The 22,042-nt window shown below is 43.2% G+C and overlaps 1 protein-coding gene across 2 annotated transcripts in view; it reads left to right on the top strand.

The window, feature by feature from the left end:
* SHC3 (SHC adaptor protein 3) overlaps positions 1–15,719 on the top strand; it is a 55,941-nt gene extending 40,222 nt beyond the window's left edge. For both annotated transcript variants that reach the window (XM_079995546.1, XM_079995547.1), the window contains exons 8-13: positions 1,254–1,380; positions 2,231–2,387; positions 4,906–5,002; positions 6,475–6,669; positions 8,476–8,765; positions 15,391–15,719. In XM_079995546.1, coding sequence (XP_079851672.1) covers positions 1,254–1,380; positions 2,231–2,387; positions 4,906–5,002; positions 6,475–6,669; positions 8,476–8,765; positions 15,391–15,519 — 995 coding nt within the window. In that variant the 3' untranslated portion in view covers positions 15,520–15,719. The remainder of the gene's footprint in view (positions 1–1,253; positions 1,381–2,230; positions 2,388–4,905; positions 5,003–6,474; positions 6,670–8,475; positions 8,766–15,390) is intronic.
* The last annotated feature ends 6,323 nt before the right edge of the window (positions 15,720–22,042 follow it).

Genomic DNA, 22,042 nt, shown 5'->3' with positions numbered 1-22,042 from the left:
TTTGAATCAATCCATTTCCATTTCAGAAGGTCCCAAGTTCAGTAGACCATACTGAGATAGCCTGACCAATGGTCCAACTTGGTAAAAGGCAGCTTCCTACAGTATATTCCTATGTCTAGTTTGGTCCTCAAAGTTGCATTTTGAACCTTATGAAGTAGGTCTGGAAGTGAGTCAATGACTTGGTCAAAGCCATCTGCTGGGCTGAGTGGGGATTTGATTTGAACCTCAGTTCCTGCATAGAAATTCACCTGAAAGGCTAGGCAGCTGCTCAGTTTGCATCCATTATTTGCCCCACTAAACTCAGGATATTTATATGGTGCTGCGGACAAGTTTTAACTTAATGAATGTTTCTCAGTTTGAGCAATCTTTTGAGTTGCGAGCTCAGTCACTTCCTCAGAGTTTTTGTGAGACTCTTCTCACAAGAAATAATTAATCACTAGAAATAATTAATCAGAAAACGCCAAGGAGGAAGAAAATGATTTGTAGCCTCCTAGATGATGCGGTCTAGTGTACAAGTTTGCTATAGAAGGTTATAAACTATTAAGCTGGAAGGTGACTGAGCCATTAGTCTACTTCTCCATGAGGGATGGACAGCTCGGTAGCTGTCTTTTAAATTTTGGAGTGGTCTGGAGTGACCAAAAAGAAAAAGAAAAGCCATTTTGGTATCAAAGCAAGAGACCATGGGGACACTCGTTTTTTATTTTATTTTTAAGTGTGTGTGTGTGTGTCTTTTAAAAGTTTTTCTTATTTTTTAGAAAAAGATAGGGAGGCACATAGAAGATGCCAGTGATATTTTTAAAAGCAAACTTTTGGGACGCCTGGGGTGGTATACAACTCAGAGCACACTTGTTGAAGTTAATAGGCATTACTAACAGGCTCACTAATTTCAGTGGGTCTACTCTGAGTAGGACTGATTTGAATGCAACCTTGTATGTAAGGGGGTGGGAAACATCTGTTTTAAAAATAAGTCCCATATATTAGAACTATGGTTTTAAATTTTACTTCTGCCAAAGTTTTTTTTTTTTTTTTTAAATAGCCATAGATTGTTTTAAGTTTATCTTTTTTAAGCAAAGGACAAAGGTGTAAAACTACTTGTATTTAAATTTTTTAAAATATTTAAATATTTTGCTGGAAGCCTGCCAGAGTGGATTATTATTATTACTATTATTATTACTACTACTTCTACAGCATTGATTTCTTCAAGCTTCAAGCTTAGACTCTAAAATACTTTTCTTGTTTTCCCGTTCCTTTAGCGTGTCATATCCTGGAGTGCTCTGACGGCCTGGCCCAGGATATTATCAGCAGTATAGGACAAGCATTTGAACTGCGTTTTAAGCAATATTTGCAATGCCCCTCAAAGATCCCTGCTCTTCATGATAGGTGAGCAAGTACAAGAGGAGTTTTGATTTTTGTGTGGAAGTGCTGTTTCTTTCAAGGACTGCTAAAATAAAAGGAGAGTTCATTTGCAGGAGGGAACAACTGGCTGCAAATACTCACAACAGATTATTGTGACACTTGCCCCATCCAACAGAATAAGGCTTACATTCCTGGAACAGCCTCGCTCAACTTGATGTCTTCCAAATCTTGTTGAATGTGGCCACCAGTCCCAGCCAGCACAGTCCAATGGTCAGAGAAGGGTGGTTGTTGTTTTTGCCCAAAGCATCTGAGGGGTATCAGGTTGGGGGAGGCTGCTCTGGTAGCTAACTTGGGTGCCAGCCTCAAACCCTTGCTCTTTGTAACAGAGAAAGCAATAACAGTGTCCTTTCACCTGCCCATTGTGAACTTCCGATCATACCTGCTGAATTGAAGCTCGGTTAAGCAAAAACTTCCCTTTGAATTTTCCGCACATCTGCTAAGATCTGATTCAGCAGGTAATATTGGAGTTTTGAAAGGCACAAACACATGACAACAAGAAAAGCTCGACCAAAATACAGGTCAAGAAAAAGTGTGAAAGACCCCTTACTCCCAGTCTTGGATTGCACTGCAACGAAGTAGTTAGTACAAGGGACTATTGTATGTGAGAATATGCTGGTCAACAGGGAACCTATTAAGCCAATTCAAGCGATCCCTCAAACTGTTGGATTATGTCCAAAGGTGAATTCTATAGTCTATATAACAACGGAACTGAATTTGTTAAGGGATATATTTGTCACATTTTAGATGTTGGCAATTAAATGGACAACTGAATAAAAAACTGAAGGAGCAAAGTAACAGAGCTTCTTTCTGACAGGATGCAAAGTTTGGATGAACTTTGGATGGAAGAAGATGTTGAGGCAGCAGCAGAGCATCCATATTACAACAACATTCCTAACAAAATACCTCCGACTGGGGGCCTGGTTGATGCAAGGCTCAGAGCCAAGTTCCCCTCTGTTTCAGATCCTACTCAGGTAGGCCAATGAATCCTAGCTTGGTTCCCTTGGGTGTTATTTTAATGGTCTGAAAATAGCTGTATAAAGGATAACTTATCATGGATCTTTTAAGCAAAAGGTGTTGATGCACCGGTTGAAAGAGCCAGTTCATACGCCCTCTGGGTGGAAGTCCTCCTCACCTCTACCAAAAACATGTAGATGGATATTTAAGGCAGACCCATTACATGGATGCCCATATAGCCCTGATTTGTGGCATCTATTCTTTTCGTCTTTTAGGGAAATTGGGTCTAGATGTATATAGGCCTCCACCTCACCTGGTCTATGTGTGTTTGAGGAGTGTGCGCTTGCTATTCCACCACACGAGGAGCATTGTTGCTCAGCGAGTGTATGAACAATCTCTACCACAACCTGGGAAGCTCTTCTCTTTGTGTTTAAGGGATCCTGGTTCCATTTGGTCAATAATATCCCTCACTGTTCTTCTTTGTCTGGTGGGAGAGTGGATTAGACTGTCCCCTCATATCTACCTGGAATGCCTGTGCCATCTCCAAGGCCACTGAACATCCACATGTGGACTTAATCTTTCGGCAGGATGAATGCGTGAGCAGCACAATTGAGATCTCAGATAAAATCAATGTGATTTGGTCCAACGTGCATTGGATCTTATAAGTGTACTCTGTGGTGAAACGTTATGTCCATGTGGGGATGTCTGATAAGCTGTATACATTCATATACGGAGGGTGTGCTCTCACCTTTCAGGTAGGAAAGAAATTGCTTGTGGTGTGCTACTCCTGCCCTCTATCATGTTGGGTTTCAAATTGCATAGATCACTACGTAGCACTGCAGTCTAGTTTAGATGAGTGGGGGAAATAGCAAAGGTAACTGCTGTTTCCCCAAATGTAGCTCTGTGGATTCATTCATTTATAAAAATATATCACAGCGGTCTACGACAAAGCAAAAACATAAAACCAAACAAAATAATAATAATAATAAGTTTAAAAGAAGTTGAAAGCAAAAAGAAATTAAAAGCAACCATCAATAGATCAATGTGGGGAATGTACTCTGAATTGCTTGCCTAGATCTGGAGGAGTAGAAAAAATTTCACCAGCACGTAAAAGTTGACACAGGAAATGCCTGCCAATGTCTGTTGCCACCCACCCTTGAATCTCCAAACTGTTTAAACTCCTATGAGCTTGAGTTTGGGGGATTGATGCAAGAGAGGCTGTTTTAGACGCTTAAAGGTAAAACTAAAGGGACCCCTGACCATTAGTCCAGTCATGGCCGACTCTGGGGTTGCGGTGCTCATCTCACTTTATTGGCCGAGGGAGCCGGCATACAGCTTCTGGGTCATGTGGCCAGCATGACTAAGCCGCTTCTGGCGAACTAGAGCAGTGCACGGAAATGCTGTTTACCTTCCCGCCAGAGTGGTACCTATTTATCTACTTGCAATTTGATGTGCTTTCAAACTGCTAGGTTGGCAGGAGCAGGGACCGAGCAACGGGAGCTCACCCCGTTGTGGGGATTCGAACAGCTGACCTTTTGGTCGGCAAGTCCTAGGCTCTGTGGTTTAACCCACAGCGCCACCCGTGTCCCTTTCAGACGCTTACTGAAGTCCAAACTACACACCCTATAGACAATTTATTTGTGGGCAACTCTTCCCTCAAACTTTAATGCTGCAATGGGTTGTGATTTTCTTTTCCTGCCAGGAATCTTGGACTTTTTGGCAAATCTGCCATGGTGAATATTTGCGTCACTTTTCATTCATATGGAAGCAACATTCATTGAGTTCCTTAAATTTATTGTGATATATATCTATGCATATGTAGTTGTGTGAGATAAGTGAATAGCACTAGATTTCATATACACGGTCCTTTTCTGTATTCTTCATGTAATCTTGAATGAACAATTACCATGCATTTACTGAAAAGATGGCAAAGTGGGAAGAGAAGTACTATGATGGGCTTTGTTCCTTGGTATGCAACTTTGCACCCCTAAAGTCCTTAATTGCGGCTTCTCCCACACTGACCTTTTGCCCCACACTTTCTACGGGCAAAAGGGACCTATGCCTAGAAATTCAGCACGAAAGGGAGACTGGATGAGCCCTGCATTGGGAAACAAAGTTTTACACGTAGACATTGTATGATTATAATAATGGTCCAGCATCCTTTCTGTGTCTCTCTGTTTGTAAAAGTTCATTGGAAATCATTAGGCTGTCAAGTTTGTTCCAGGAAAGGGTGATTGAACTGGAGGGGTTCCTTTTATAGATGTAATATACCTACTTTGTCATTTAGAATTACAGGGGTTAATAAAACAGGAAAGGAGTGCAATTTCCCCGAAGGTCATCATTTCTCTCATCCTCCTCCTACGCAAACTCATTCATAAAAGAATGCTCAGTCATAGTGTCATACATGATGAATGAACGAAGACTGGGTTTGGGTAGAATTGCACCTGGACCAATCATATAAAAGACCCACTGAAAATGCATTGCAGTTTTTAAAAGGTAGAGTTTGCATGAAGACTATTTTTACTGCCACCTTAGTCTGCATCCGCAATGGGAAGAGAGCAAACATACTACCAGAGCCAATACGTAAGGGACCTATTTGGCGAAGATCAACAACAGCGACCCAGTAGGCAAGGTAAGCTGTGCTTCGAATGGTTGCACTTTTACTGCATGAGTTCTAGAGGCAAACAGAAGAATGTGGATTGGTGGAAGACTTCATGTCATAGACTTAAATTCTTTTTTTAAAAAAAAATAATTTATTTGGTTTTTCAGATTAAAATTTTACAGTCATATATTAAACATAGATAATAAAAAACAAGATTCCAATGAATCTCCTGGAGTTCCCTTTGTGGGTCCTATTATTAATAATTTCCTCCTGCATCTTTTATAATGATCCAAATCTTTTATAACTCCATTGTATCCAGAATTCACCATTAAACTACAAGTGATATTCCAATCCAACTAATGATTTTAACTGTTTACAATGCTCTTTAAGATCAGTTATAAATTTTCCCCATTCCTTATTAAAAATTTGGTCTTCCTGATTTCTCTTCCGGCCATTTTTGCCATTTGGCATAGTCCATCAATTTCATCTGCTATTCTTCTCTGGTAGGAACTTTATCTTCTTTCCATCTCTGGGCCAATAACATCTGCGCAGCCGTGGTCGCATACATAAATAGTCTTTTCTGCTCCCTTGGGATTTCAGCACCTAGAATTCCTAAAAGGAAGGCTTCAGGGTATTTTTTAGCAAAGGTTATTTTAAACCTTTTTTTGAACTCATTCTGTATCATTTCCCAAAATCCTTTTACTCGCTTACATTTCCACCACATACAGTATGATAAAAGGTGCCTTCTTTCCCCTTACATTTCCAGCATACCTTTGAGCCTGTTTTAGTCATGGACTTAAATTCTATGGCTGTTTCTTTTCTAAAAAATGTTTCTTCTGCCATACAGCAGTGGGAAAGTTGGAGATGGGTGAGTGAAAGGAGGTGGAGACAAATGCAAAACTGAGCCAACAAACATTCTGGGTGGAATTCAGCATAGCACAGAGGAGATGGTTCTTCCCCCATGGGAGTATTCATAACCCCCCAGAGTAGATTTGGGGGAGACACAGGGGCACTCAGTGGGAGGAGGGGAGGGGAAAGCCTTATTGTGGAAGCAAAAATCCTTGCACCGACTCCCACCGCATGGTTGAATCCAGCCCTATATATTATATAGAGAGAAGATGGCCGTAATTGGAAACCTTTGAGGCTTCCTTTTCTTCTGATACATAAGCCATTTCTGCAACCCCCTGAGAATATGTCTAGGATGCAATTTATCCCCTTTGTTTGGGCTATGAGAAGTACTTTTATCCCCATAACTTGTGTATTCAAACAGCATTCTAACTCCTGAAATAATTCAGTATATTTCATTAAATGCAGCACATTATGCCCATCATCAATCTGAACCCACCCATCATTTTGACAAAAAGAAGCCCTGATCCTGCCATAGGCACCCATCTCATTGCACCTCTAGTGTGGAAACAGCTCGAGGCCAAAGGATGCTCTTTTAAATTGCCTTACTGCAAACTGGGACAAAAAAAAAAAAAAAGTTGCATTGATTTTTGCAGGCTCTTTGGACATTTACAGCCTGCCGGAAGGAAAATCTAATGTAACCCCACCAGGAGAAGTACCGGCCTATGTGAATACGCAACACATAAATATGGAAATCCTTCAGGCTCTTCAGGCAGATGCTGAAAACCTGTTTAGTGGAACAACAGAAAGTACCAAAGACAGCAGCCCAGGAAAAGATCTTTTTGACATGAGTAAGTTCCTCCTGAAAATTCTCTAAAAGCCTCTTTTTGAATTTTCCTTGCATCTCAGAACTCACTATTTTGCCAACAATTATTCAGTTAATAGCTGTAAGGGAAGGGTGTTTCTTTAGCTGTTGTATTAGGCAGGACATGTGGCAACCCTATATAGAAAGGTAAAAAAGGTAAAGGACCCCTGGATGGTTAAGTCCAGTCAAAGGCAACTATGGGGTTGTGGTGCTCATTTTGCTTTCAGGCCGAGGGAGCAGGCGTTTGCCCACAGACAGCTTTCGGGGTCATGTGGCCAGCATGATTAAACTGCTTTTGGCACAACAGAACACCATGACGGAAACCAGAGCACATGGAAACACCGTTTACCTTTCCGCCACAGTGGTACCTATTTATTTACTTGCACTGGTGTGCTTTCAAACTGCTAGGTTGCCAGGAGCTGGGAGAGAGCATGGGAGCTCACCCCGGCGCGGGGATTCGAACTGCCAACCTTCTGATCGGCAAGCCCAAGAGGCTCACTGGTTTAGACCACAGCGCCACCCGTGTCCTACACAACCCTATACAAGATCCCAGACATATATATCAGACTATGTGCCATCCATGGTTTCTCCTTTAACTCCTTTTACGTTTTTACCACCTGTCCCAGATACAGTTCCTTGCCTTGCTGCTTCCTGCCAGTTCACTTTCTCAGGGTCCCTGGAGATGACAGTGAGGAAGGAGATTTCCTCAAGGTCTCCCTCTCCGCCCATGCAAATAAGGGTTGAGGTCTTTTTTTGCCTGCTGTGACAAAGACAGAATTGTGTGCCCTACAAAATGACAACACATTGATCCAGAAAAACCAGAGAGTAATGATAGTTGAAAGAACTGAAATGCTACCTTTCATGTATCTGAAAGATGGCAACTTTCTCACCTTAAAAACCTGACAGGTGAAAGCAAAGCTATAAAACAGGCAGGAGGACAAAAATTTGGAAGCTTTTGAACCTGCTGTCATAACTCTATTAGCCAAATGGAGATCATTCTCAGTTTCTGTTGCTGTTGAACAGAATGGGCAGAAATTTTCTTGAAAATTGTTATTGCCACAGCAGCAACTTTTGATCCTATACTTGTTGGGGTGCCTACTGAGGTATGTATGTATGTGCTAAAATCTAGGGACTTAGGAGAAATCCCTATTCTTAGTTTAGCACAGTTGCTATTTGCTCTGCTAATTTATTCAATTGAATTTACTGATCAGTGGGAGCACAATTTCTCCCCCTTATAATATATGATGATGATGATTTATTACTTCTACCCCGCCCCTCTGGCCTGGCCTCCCCAGCCACTCTGGGCGGCTCCCAACAGAATATTAAAAACACGATAAAACATCAAACATTAAAAACTTCCCTAAACAGGGCTGCCTTCAGATGTCTTCTAAAAGTCAGATAGTTGTTTATTTCCTTGACATCTGATGGGAGGGCATTCCACAGGGCGGGCGCCACTACCGAGAAGGCCCTCTGCCTGGTTCCCTGTAGCTTTGCTTCTCACAGTGAGGGAACCACCAGAAGGTCCTCGGAGCTGGACCTCAGTGTCCGGGCAGAACGATGGGGGTGGAGACGCTCCTTCAGGTATATAATCCAGAGGAAGTTAAGGGGATTTAAGATCCAACAGAAGAGATCTCAGCCTCCCAGCCTTCAGATTGTTGCAAGATACCCAGACATCTTTCGTCAAGACAGCGCTTTTATTGTAGGGAAATGCAACGAGTCACTGAACTGCGCTGAATTGCTGCCCTACTACTTATGCCACTAACTTGTACTTGTTACCCACCCTTAATAACAGGCCCTTTCGAAGATGCTCTCAAGAACCAAACCCCTGGGCCCATTTTGAACAAGGCTACCTCAGTTGAATGTACCAGCCCACTTCTCTCCAGAGCAGAAGGTCCGGCAGCAGAACTGAGCACAGAACCCTGGTATCAAGGAGAGATGAGCAGGAAAGAAGCCGAACAGCTCTTAAAGAAATGCGGAGACTTCCTGGTTAGGAAAAGCACCTCCAATCCAGGCTCGTACGTGCTGACTGGGTTACACAATGGACAAGCCAAGCACCTTCTCTTGGTGGATCCCGAAGGAACTGTAAGCATCTGACCCCAATGACGGGGAATAGATTGGGGCTGGGCGATATTTGATTTTCAAATATTTGGTGATATATCCCCAGCTAAAAATTGCAAAGTCTGAAATAAGGATGGAGCCATGTAGAGGCATCGGCAGGCTTCACAGTTTCCCCCACGAAGTGATGTTTGCATAGCACACACACACACACATCACAATTTGCAATATATTGCCAGGTTGGGGACCCCTGATTTATACAGTGGTACCTCGGCTTTTGAATGTAAGACTGTTCGAGTTCAAAAACTGAAAACTGAAAATGTAAACCTCAAAACAGAAACCTCAAAATGGGAAACTCAATACGGAAGCTGCGTGGCATGCTTGACTTCCGAGGGGTGTTCGAAAACCGAAGCATTTACTTCCGGGTTTACGGTGTTCGGGTTCCGAAACATTCATCAACGGAGACGTTCAAAAACCGAGGTACCGCTGTATTGTAATAATGTAATGTGCTCTCCAATCCCCAGGTGGTAAGAGCTCTCGGAGGTTGTCAGAGCATACTGTGGGTTTCTTTGAAATGAAGGTAACTGGAGTTGTCTTTGTAATAAGCGGTGGTTTTTTTGTTTTGGTTTTACACATATACACAGTTGGGAGGGCTCACAGCTCACAGCATCAACTCTCTGACAAGTCCCATTTCCCATTCATTAGGTTACTGGGGGTGGTGGGGCCTTCAAGGCCAAAGCTTTGGATTCAGCACAGAGAGGAAGCCAAGCCTCTGTGTCTCTTCCCAGCCCTGTCCAAGATGAGACTGGAGTCTGTTGTCCTTTTTCACTCGTAGACTAGGACAGTTCATAAAAACCTTTTTTTTTAAAAAAAATGCTTGCCCCAAAGGTCTTATCTTACTACACTAGGGATTATATAGCTATATCTGAAATTTCTTGCATATCAGTTAAGTTCTTGCATATCAGTTAATATCTGGACCTTGCTCCACTGAATTTAAATTTCAGCCTTCACGACATAGGAAAACGGCCAAGTAAGCAGCTATTTTTGTGGAGGAGGGTCAAGATATTGACTGATAGAATCATAGAATCATAGAATCATAGAGTTGGAAGAGACCACAAGGGCCATCGAGTCCAACCCCCTGCCAAGCAGGAAACACCATCAGAGCACTCCTGACATATGATTGTCAAGCCTCTGCTTAAAGACCTCCAAAGAAGGAGACTCCACCACACTCCTTGGCAGCAAATTCCACTGTCGAACAGCTCTTGCTGTCAGGAGGTTCTTCCTAATGTTTAGGTGGAATCTTCTTTCCTGTAGTTTGGAACCATTGCTCCGTGTCCGCTTCTCTGGAGCATCAGAAAACAACCTTTCTCCCTCCTCTATGTGACATCCTTTTATATATTTGAACATGGCTATCATATCACCCCTTAACCTCCTCTTCTCCAGGCTAAACATGCCCAGCTCCCTTAGCCGTTCCTCATAAGGCATCGTTTCCAGGCCTTTGACCATTTTGGTTGCCCTCCTCTGGACACGTTCCAGTTTGTCAGTGTCCTTCTTGAACTGTGGTGCCCAGAACTGGACACAGTACTCCAGGTGAGGTATGACCAGAGCAGAATAGAGTGGCACTATTACTTCCCTTGATCTAGATGCTATACTCCTATTGATGACATAGGAGTATAGCATCTCCTATTGATATGCATGAAATTTCAGATATACAGTGGTGCCTCGCAAGACGAAATTAATCCGTTCCGTGAGGCTCTTCGTATAGCGTTTTTTTCGTCTTGCGAAGCAAGCCCATTGACAGCTTAGCGGATTAGCGCTATTAGCAGTTTAGCGGCTTTTAGCGGATCAGCTGATAAGCGGCTTATCAGCGGATCAGCTGATAAGCAGCTTAGGGCTTAGGAAAAGGGGGGGGGGAGGGAAAAAAACCCCGCAGGAACTCGCAAGACATTTTTGTCTTGCGAAGCAAGCCCATAGGGAAATTCGTTTTGCGAAGCGCCTCCAAAATGGAAAACCCTTTCGTCTAGCGGGTTTTCCGTCTTGCGAGGCGTTTGTCTTGCGGGGCACCACTGTAGCTACATAATCCCTAGTGTAGTAAGAGAAGACCTTTGGAGCAGGCATTTTTTTTAAAAAAAGTTTTTTTTTTATGAACTGCCCTATTGTAGATGCCATCGCCTCCAGCCAGGGGAGTGGGGCAGAATCCTGTTCTTGTTTGCCCACTTTCTGGGGGTGGCTCCAGCTTAGCAGTATCAGGGGCAACAAGTTACATGTGATCTGCAAAGAGACAGCAGACCTGTCTGGAGCCATTAAAACAACAAAAAGTTCCATTTGACCACTTCCAAAAAATATCTACATGGTGCCTAGGGAACAACTTGCACCTTAATATCAGCAAGACAAAGGAAATGGTGTTGGACTTTTGGAGGAAGAGAGGAGAACTAGCCTCACTGTACATCGGAGAGGGCTGTGTGGAGAGAGTCTCTTCCTTTAAATTCCTAGGAGTTTATCTCAGTGAAGACCTTACTTGGAAAATAAATACAACCCAGGTGGTTAAGAAAGCCCAACAGAGACTCCATCTCCTCAGAGTATTGAGGAAGAACGATGTCAATCAACATTTGATGATCTCCTTCTACCTGTCAACAATAGAAAGTGTCCTTTCATACTGCATCATGGTGTGGTACGCTGGTTTGACATCATCTGATAGGAAGTGCCTACAGAGGGTGGTGAATACAGCACAAGATATTATGGGCTGTCCCATGAATCCGCTGGATGAAACAGCGGAAGAACGTTGCCTCAGGAGAGTGAGGAAAATTCTCAGGGATGATTCACACCCTGGCCGGCACTTTCTTGATCTCCTGCCCTCAGGCAGAAGATATAGAAGCATGATTAGTCGCACCAACAGGGTAAAGAACAGCTTCTATCCATGGGCTGAATGAAAAGATAACAACAGGGCAACTGACTTTCGGGTTTGATGGGTGTGCATCAGTAAACGAGGGGAATTAAGACTAAGAGACCTGAGTGGGGAGTGCTCATGTAATCTCACTGTATACAAGTTGTACAAGTGACAATAAAGTATTTCAATTTCAATTCAGCAGAAGCCCACTTTACAGATACAAGACCAGAGGCTTGGAGTGAATTCTAAAGACAACATTCAGACTCCCACTGCCCCCTGTAACCCTCTAACAATGATTTCTTGTACGTCTTTAAGATGCCTCAAGATTCTTTGCTGTGTTTTGTTGTTGGTGCTGCAACAGGCTAACACAGCCAACTTTCTGCTTGCAGAACCAATTTCCTTTTGAGGGTTGAACGCTGGATGCATATAGTCTTTTAGTAAAAGGTAAAGGGACCCCTGACCGTTAGGTCCAGTTGTGACCGACTCTGGGGTTGCAGTGCTCATCTCGCTTTATTGGCCGAGGGAGCTGGCATACAGCTTCCGGGTCATGTGGCCAGCATGACTAAGCCGCTTCTGGTGAACCAGAGCAGCACACGGAAATGCCGTTTACCTTCCCGCCAGAGTGGTACCTATTTATCTACTTGCACTTTGACGTGCTTTTGAACTGCTAGGTTGGCAGGAGCAGGGACCGAGCAATGGGAACTCACCCCGTCGCAGGGATTTGAACCACCGACCTTCTGATCGGCAAGTCCTAGGCTCTGTGGTTTAACCCACAGCGCCACCTGTGTCCCTTAGCAGGTGTCTCTTAGTATCACCTGCTTATCTATGAATGACATGACAGGGGTGTGAGGAGAGCTCAACACCTGCAATTCCTCAACACCTGGGATCCCAGCCTGCAATTTCCATCAGAGCTCAGCAACATTTAATCTTTCTGTCAAAATTCAGAAACTCCCCTGTCAGCGTTTTCCCTAGTCACATCTTCTGGAAGGTGTGTGTAACAGTTGAATGGAATAGCCACTGCAGTGCAGCCAATGCATTCATAAGATGCAAGAGACATTTTGCTGGCTGGCTCACAGCCTCCCCTCAAGCAATGAATGCAACTCACACTGTTAACGCTAGAGGTCAGTCAGAGATTAGTTTTGGAACTATTTCCAACAGAGCAGAATTTGCCTGAGGTTGCTGAGGTGTTTGTAGCAAGCCAAACACTTCATGCGAACAAGAAAATATATTTCATTTCAAAAGTGTGCTTCTGTCTGTGGCTCACGGGTCAAAAAGGTGGTGAGTCTTTTGCCAATTTAGTGTTGAGAAAGATGTAGCTACCTTCCAAAATCTCTGACGTTCTCAAAACACATCCCTGCGCTGATGTTGGAAATTCCACTTTGCTATCCCCATTGCTTGTTTACTCATTTATTTATAAGTGATTTGGACTAATTTCAAAAGCCCTCTGTAAGTGATTACAGCAGACCTCTGCAAGAGAAATCTGCCTCTTCTGTGGGTAGGGAGAAAACTAAATAGGGGATGAGAGAAAGAGAATGCATGCAGCCCCAACAAATTCCCCAATAGAGTATCATTTGAATAATAATAATAATAATAATAATAATAATAATAATAATAATAATAATAGATGCACAATTAATTTTAATCAGATTAGGGTCATTGAAGTTAATAAACATGGTGAAGTTTGGTCCACTAATTTCAGTGGGTCTGTTCTGATTAAAACTTAGTGGCATACTACCCAATGATTTATAAAAATGCACAATGTTTTGTTTACATAGCGTTTTATATCAGCTGACCCACTGTAATGTTGTGGAGAGAGTATAGGGCTTAGACTAAGGAAATTCCTGCCAGGCCTTGTGGCTCACTGGGTTTGTATGTGTATTAGACTGAGGATAACGGATAAAATTCATTTGGCTAGTTTGGTCATTAGCTTAAAGGTCAACATGATTATCAATAATAGTTAATTGTATTTCTATCCCACCCTTCTTCCCGAAGGAGCTCAGGGCAGCAAACAACAAAGGAACAAGATCAGTACAATACAATAAAAAGGGAAATCATTTTTTACAAACCCACATTATTTAGAATTGCCATTTCTGTGGACTTTTTTTTTTTTTAATCTTTATTGAAAGTTCAAAAAGTACATAACTATATGCGCACCAAACATGGTAAGATGCAAACAAAAGAGAAACAGCTCCCGTTTATAGAAGGGGAAACAAAGGGGAGAGGTGGGAACCCAAAACTGTATATTTTACAAAGTTGTTATTGTACTTCACCAGATCTTAACCTATTACAGTATTTGTAAGAATGGATTCCAAATACCATTGAATTTGTCCATGGCAGGTCTGCGTTTGTATGCAAGTTGTTCATATGCTGTGAGTTTATATAAGTCTTCATTCCAATCGCAGAAGGGAGCCGCATTTTTATTTTTCCTTTTTTTTTATAAGATATTTATTGAAATTTTCCAGAATAATACATTGTAAAACAACAAAAAAGAAACAACAAAAAAACAAAAATACAAAGAAAATATAAAAACAACTAAAAACACATAAAATTTCCCTTTACCTATTTTCTTTTAACTTATTTTCCAGACCTCCTCATACCTCCCTTTCTTATATTCCAGTTCAAATTATAAATTCAACAAATCCTCACCATTAGTTTTTGCTTATTTCAGAACCTTATTTTCCATATCTCTTAAGCATTACAGCTGGAAACCACTTAATTTCTATCCAACATCATTCTAACATTCATTAATTTTACAATATTTCTGCAAATAATCTTTAAACTTCTTCCAATCTTCTTCCGCCGACTCTTTTCCCTGGTCTCGGATTCTGCCGGTCATTTCTGCCAATCCCATATAGTCGATCATCTTCATCTGCCATTCTTCCAGAGTGGGTAAATCTTGTGTCTTCCAATATTTTGCAATCAGTATTCTTGCTGCTGTTGTAGCATACATAACACATTTTTATTTTTCCAGTTCATCAGAATCAGTCTTTTTGCCGTGGTCAGGGCACGGAGAGTCCACTCATATTGTCCTTTTGTAAGGTTCCATGTGCTGGGTATATAGTTCAAGAGGATATTTTGCTCTGTCATGTAAGGTTGTTCTGTACAGTTCTGTTGATGGTTTCAGTTACCTACTGCCAAAAATATTTCAATATAGGACAATGAAAAAACATATGTTTTAGAAAAGCATTACATCTCCACGTTAGATACCCTAGACCAGGAGTCAGCAAACTTTTTCAGCAGGGGGCCGGTCCACTGTCCCTCAGACCTTGTGGGGGGCCGGACTATATTTTGAAGGGAAAAAATGAACGAATTCCTATGCCCCACAAATAACCCAGAGATGCATTTTAAACAAAAGGACACATTCTACTCATGTAAAAACACACTGATTCCCGGACCGTCCGCAGGCCAGATTTAGAAGGTGATTGGGCCATATCCGGCCCCCAGGCCTTAGTTTCCCTACCCATGCCCTAGACAGCCCTTTTTAAAACAAACACAATGGGGTCCAGTATATTCTAAATATTATTTTTTTGTTGTACGAGCCTCAATTTAAGAACCAGAGACACCCTTATTATAGCAGTTGAAAGTTTGCCACTGTGTGGTCGAAATGGAGATCTCCAATTCTTTATTACAATCCTCCATCAATACCTGTATATCAAATTGGTTTTCTAATAACAGAGATTTATATATGTTGATGGCCGGGTTTTTTTGTCGCGCCATTTCTGTGGAACATATACAAACTTTCTCCTTGCACCTTCTATTTTTCAGGTTCGTACAAAGGACCGCATATTTGACAGCATCAGCCACCTCATCAACCACCACCTGGAGAACAATTTGCCGATTGTTTCTTCCGGGAGTGAACTTTGTCTCCATCAGCCGGCAGAGAAAAAACAGTGACTCCACCCCCACCTCATGGCAAAATATGTAGCTGTGTCACTCACAAGCCACAGTCAGAAAGGAACTGCAAACCTTTGTCTGTAGAAAAAGAATATCACCAGTTTACGTTTTCTGTAGGTTAAAGAAATGCCATTCTGTGTGGTGCCAAGACGAAGAACATTCTTGTGGCTTTTCAGAGTCGGTAAAGAATGGCAAAAATAGCAGGTGGGTGGGTTTTCTTCAAAACATGTAATCAAAGTGTTCCTGATTCCTTAATATGAATATTGACCGTGTACATACACACACATTCTATAGAAATACGGTAGATATTTATATTTTTGAAGTCAGTCTGCTGAAGATAATAGGCCAAAAAAGAAAAAAGAAAAGCATTTTTAACTGAAGATACAAGAAATGAGTGATTGTCTAGATTAAACAATACTTACATCCGGTCTTGTTTCCCTGAGAAAATTGATACAGGAAATCTCAAGGGTAGTTTTATGATAAAATAAGCACAATAACAGAGAGAAAACAGACAGGATCCAATGATTAAATAGTGAGTGATGTAACATGAATCAATGAGCTAATATTTCAACAGGAAAAGTTAGCTTGAAGCAACTTTTCAAAGCATAATTCATTGTCTCTTAAGTACAAAAGCATTTTTCCCTCTTTCTGATGTCCCACTTAAATTCTTATATAAATGCTACTCCAAATTGTTTGTAACTTGTTTTGGCTTTGACTTGGTGTGATCTCTCTGTGTATGAGGTATATGCATTGATTTTTCTAATAATATACCTTAAGATACAACTTTGATTTATTAAATACAGTGTTCGGTATTAAGACTCTTCTACATGTAACTTGCTCTTGTAGCAGAGAATATAACGCTAAGAGGATGCCAGGAACATTTACATGTGTGTGATTTTTAAACATACTTGCCAAAGTCCCACAGTCGTCACTGGCAACTGATCAGAGGTAACAGCTGGTTGCTCCCAAATGTGTCCCCATCTGAATCAAACACTGAGCAGGGACTTCTGATGAGCAGAAGCGCAACCGCCTGCTGATTTGCTGCACATTCCAGACAGACAAAAAAATTAATAAGTGCCGTAAAATTTAATCCATAGATGCTGAGATTAATTTGCACAAGTTTTTTTTTTTTTTTTGGGGGGGGGCAGCAGCCTCCAGATATGCTGGCTTAAGAAGAAGAAGAGTTTGGATTTGATATCCCGCTTTATCACTACCCAAAGGAGTCTCAAAGTGGCTAACATTCTCCTTTCCCTTCCTCCCCCACAACAAACACTCTGTGAGGTGAGTGAGGCTGAGAGACTTCAGAGAAGTGTGACTAGAGCAAGGTCACCCAGCAGCTGCATGTGGAGGAGCGGAGACGCGAACCCAGTTCCCCAGATTACGAGTCTACCACTCTTAACCACTACACCACACTGGCTCTCTTAAGCAAAGAAACACAATAGAAGACATGCTAATGGAAGATAGGATCTATCAATGGCTATAAGTTATGTTAACTCAATGAAATATCCATGTACAGAGGCAGCATCTACACCAGAACGGCAGGTGTTGGGATAAAAAATAGTGAATGAACATCCCTGTTCTGTCCTGCTTGTAGTCTTGTAAGCATTTGTTGCAACAGAAAGGTGGCAACTTTCGGGTTGCGGCGCTCATCTCGCTTCCAGGCTGAGGGAGCCGTTGTTTGTCCACAGACAGCTTTCCATGTCATGTGGCCAGCAGGACTAAACCGCTTCTGGCACACAGAGGACTGTGACAGAAGCCAGAGTGAACAGAAACACCACTTACCTTCTCACAGCAGCAGTACCTATTTATCTACTTGCACTGGCATGCTTTCAAACTGCTAGGTTGGCAGGAGCTGGGACAGAGCAACGGGAGCTCACTCTGTCGCGGGGATTCAAACTGCCGACCTTCCGATCGGCAAGCCCAAGAGGCTCAGTGGTTTAGACTACAGCTCCACCCATGTCCTCAATAAACAGGCATACAATCACTGATAGGTCCACCTGCCATTGTGTGGCTCAAAGCAATGAAGATGATGCCTCCCCAGCTGTTGCCATTGGCTGTGGGTTTCTTGTGATGTCACAAAAGCACTTGGCAACTGAGTGGATATAAAGGCAGGCCAAGGGGAAAGCCCTTTTATATTTCCAGCAGGACACACCTGGCAATGGATGTGACATTCAGCACTGCCCGGGTTTCTTCCACTTGGAGGAGGCAAAGTAGTGAATGGAAGGAGTCAATCCTCTGGCAGTGGGATGGTAGGGAACGATAATAAGGCAGGTTTGCTTGCTTGAAGGCTGTTGGTATCTGTGATTAGAAGCTGGTGGACGTCTCATGATGGACCTAACAGTAGCTTCTGGCACAATGGGACACCGTGACGGAAACCAGAGCACACAGAAACACCATTTATCTTCCTGCCGCTGTGGTACCTGTTTATCTACTTGCACTGGTATGCTTTTGAACTGCTAGGTTGGCAGGAACTGGGACAGAGCAACGGGAGCTCACTCTGTCACAGGGATTCGAACTGCCGACCTTCCGATCGGCAAGCCCAAGAGGCTCAGTGGTTTAGACCACAGTGCCACCTGCATCCACTGTGTGCAAAGTGAGCACACCACATTCCCTACCCAGGTCACTGTGATGGTGACTGTCAGTCAGTGCAATGTACTATCTTCTCCCATCCTTTTTCAGTGGTAGCATACAGGAAAGGGCTGTAGTTAAGTAACAAGAGGCGGGCAGGTGTGGAGGATTCCCTGGTCCTGAATGGGGTAACTGTGCCCCTGAAGGACCAGGTGCGCAGCCTGGGAGTCATTTTGGACTCACAGCTGTCCATGGAGGCACAGGTCAAATCTGTGTCCAGGGCAGCTGTTTACCAGCTCCATCTGGTACGTAGGCTGAGACCCTATCTGCCTGCGGACTGTCTCACCAGAGTGGTGCATGCTCTAGTTATCTCCCGCTTGGACTACTGCAATGCGCTCTATGTGGGGCTACCTTTGAAGGTGACTCAGAAACTACAATTAATCCGGAATGCGGCAGCTAGACTGGTGACTGGGGGCGGCCACCGAGACCATATAACACCGGTCTTGAAAGACCTACATTGGCTCCCAGTACGTTTCCGAGCACAATTCAAAGTCTTGGTGCTGACCTTTAAAGCCCTAAACGGCCTCGGTCCAGTATACCTGAAGGAGCGTCTCCACCCCCCATCGTTCAGCCTAGAACAAAAGTCCAGCTCCAAGGGCCTTCTGGCAGTTCCCTCATTGCGAGAAGCAAAGCTACAGGGAACCAGGCAGAGGGCCTTCTCGGTAGTGGCGCCCGCCCTGTGGAACGCCCTTCCAGCAGATGTCAAAGCGATAAACAACTACCTGACATTCAGAAGACATCTTAAGGCAGCCCTGTTCAGGGAAGTTTTTAACGTGTGATATTTTACTGTATTTTTGGTTTCTATGGAAGCCGCCCAGAGTGGCTGGGGAGGCCCAGCCAGATGGGCAGGGTATAAATAATAAATTATTATTATTATTATTATTATTATTATTATTATTATTATTGGACCAGGTGACCCCACACAGTCCCTTCCAACTCTGCAGTTCTGTGAACTATGATCTGTTTTGCATGCATAAGGTTCCAGGTTCAGTGTCTAGCTTCTCCAGAATGGGCTGGGTATTGTCCCCAGTCTGGAACTCTGGAGAGACACTGGCAGTCAGTGTAGAGAATACTGAGGAAGATGGGCTAATGGTCTGACTCAGCCAGAGGCAGCGTCCCATGTTCCTTTGTGCGCCTTTGCACAAGTTACAGCTATTGTTTAATAATAATAATAATAATAATAATAATAATAATAATAATTTATTATTTATACCCCGCCCATCCGGCTGAGTTTCCCCAGCCACTTTGGGCGGCTTCCAATCAAGTGTTAAAAACAATACAGCATTAAACATTAAAAACTTCCCTAAACAGGGCTGCCTTCAGATGTCTTTTAAAGATAGGATAACTGCTTATTTCCTTCACATTTGAAGGGAGGGCGTTCCACAGGGCGGGCGCCACTACCAAGAAGGCCCTCTGTCTGGTTCCCTGTAACCTCACTTCTCACAATGAGGGAACCACCAGAAGGCCCTCGGAGCTGGATCTCAGTGTTGGACTACAAATCCTATCAGAGCCCTTTTGGCTGGGGCTGATAGGAGTTGTAGTCCAAAACAGCTGGAGGGCATCAGCTTGGTGGTGTGTGATATGCACTGTTCCTCCTGTGATTCACATGCTGGTCCTTCTGTGGTGCAGATGGGCAAGGGAACAGAAGCAGAATGACAGCTCAGCATGCACAGTATCCAAAAATATTTTGCATAGAACTTTTCTAAGGTTCTAGAGCACTCTTCCCCTCTATACGCTGCAAGAATAGACGAAAATTGTGAGAAAGCCTCTGGGTCAACTGGCTATACAGTGGTACCTCGAGATACAAATGCCTCAGGTTACAAACGCTTCAGGTTACAAACTCCACTAACTTGGAAGAGTTACCTCGAGTTGAGAACTTTGCACCAGCAAGAGGCCCCATTAGCGAAAGCACACCTCTAGTTAAGAACAGTTTCAGGTTAAGAACGGACCTCTGGAATGAATTAAGTTCATAACTAGAGGTACCACTGTATAAGCTTGCACCTCCATGGACAACTGTGAGTCCAAAATGACTCCCAGGCTGCACACCTGGTCCTTCAGGGGCACAGTCACCCCATTCAGGACCAGGGAGTCCTCGACACCTGCCCAACTCCTGCCCCCCAAAACAGTACTTCTGTCTTGTCAGGATTCAACCTCAATCTGTTAGCCGCCATCCATCCTCCAACCACTTAAAGTGGAAGCTCCCTCCCAAGAGCACCCACTAAAGAAAGGAAGAAAATTGAAGGACAACTGCTCAGTTATGTCACTCCTGGCAAACTGTGGACAATGCTCGTCACATAGTCATGATCAGCACAGTCTGTAATCCTCAGGGGGCACGCTCAGCATGGCAGAGACTGCTGACAGTGTGGTTAAATGTGGATCAGATCCATGACTGTGCTCAGATGGATGCAACTTTATCCGCCTCAGACAGGACAGTCAGAAAATTTTGCATGAGAACATAAGTAGAGCGCTGCTGAATCAGTCCAAGGGCCCATCTAGTCCAGAATTCTCTTCTCATGAGGACAACCAGAACATGAGTGCAATGGCTGCTTCCTGTTTGAGATGAAAGGGAACTGGTGTTGTCTTCGAGGATTCATCTACATTAGTAAAAAAACAGCATTTTATATGCATTATAAACATGCAACACCAGATGGTGTTGTAGAGCACAAAACTTTTCTATTCAATTTCTTTTGTGAAATGACTTACAGTGGTACCTCGGTTTAAGAACGATTCGGTTTAAGAACGATTCGGTTTACAAACTCCGTAAAACCAGAAATAGTGTCTTGGTTTGAGAACTTTACCTTGGTCTAAGAACGGAATCCGAACGGTGGAAGAGCACCGGCGGCGGGAGGCCTCATTAGGGAGGGAAAGCACGCCTCGGTTTAAGAACAGTTTTGGTTTAAGAACGGACTTCCGGAACGGATTAAGTTCGTAAACCAAGGTACCAGTGTATTTATAGTGTCCCCCCCATGTGTAGAGCAGTGGTCAGAAAACTTTTTCAGCAGTGGGCCAGTCCACTGTCCCTCAGACCTTGTGGGGAGCTGGACTATATTTTTTTTTTAAAAAAATGAACGAATTCCCATGCCCCACAAATAACTCAGAGATGCATTTTAAATAAAAGCACACATTCTACTCATGTAAAAACACCAGGGAGGCCCCACAAATAGCCCACAGTTGCATTTTAAACAAAGGAACACATTCTACTCATGTAAAAACAAGCTGATTCCCGGACTGTCCATGGGCCGGATTTAGAAGGCGATTGGGACGGATCTGGCCTCCCGGGCCTTAGGTTGCCTACCCATGGTGTAGAGCCACCCTGATACTCAGAGACTACTACAGTAAGAGTGGTGACCACTGGGGTGACCTCCAGCTGTTGTTGAACTCGAACGCCCATCAGCATGACTTGCAGCCTGGGATTATGGGAATTGCAGTCCAACCATATCTGGAAGGCACAATGTTGCTTATCTTTCATTGTGGAAAGTCTCAAAGAATACATTATGAGAACACATGACGTTATCACTTGGGAGTATTTTTACCATTTGCCAGATTAAATCTGAACCACTGCATTGTCCATCTAGAAGACACGCGAACCAATCCTATCGATCACATTTACAGAGAAATAAAGGTGGGCATTTAGCCATATAGCAGAACGAAGATGATATTAGGTGGTAGGGTCCTGTGGTAGTAAAATTGGTGAAGGGCTGTAGCTTTGCATGCAGTAGGTACCAGGTTCAATCCCCAATAGTTCCAGGTAGGAATATAGAAAAATCTATTGGGACTGCGGTCAGTCATGCAATGGTTAGTATGATCCCATACCAAGTGTTTTTTTTACTAGTACAACGAAGCAGCAGAAATAGTTGTTCACTGCAGGAGAATCCCAAGCGAGCAAAGAAAAATA

The sequence above is a fragment of the Podarcis cretensis genome, assembly GCF_951804945.1.
Source record: "Podarcis cretensis genome assembly, chromosome: 11".
NCBI lineage: Eukaryota > Metazoa > Chordata > Lepidosauria > Squamata > Lacertidae > Podarcis > Podarcis cretensis.
The sequence above is the reverse complement of the archived record's forward strand: the minus strand, read 5'-3'. Positions and strand labels throughout refer to the sequence as shown.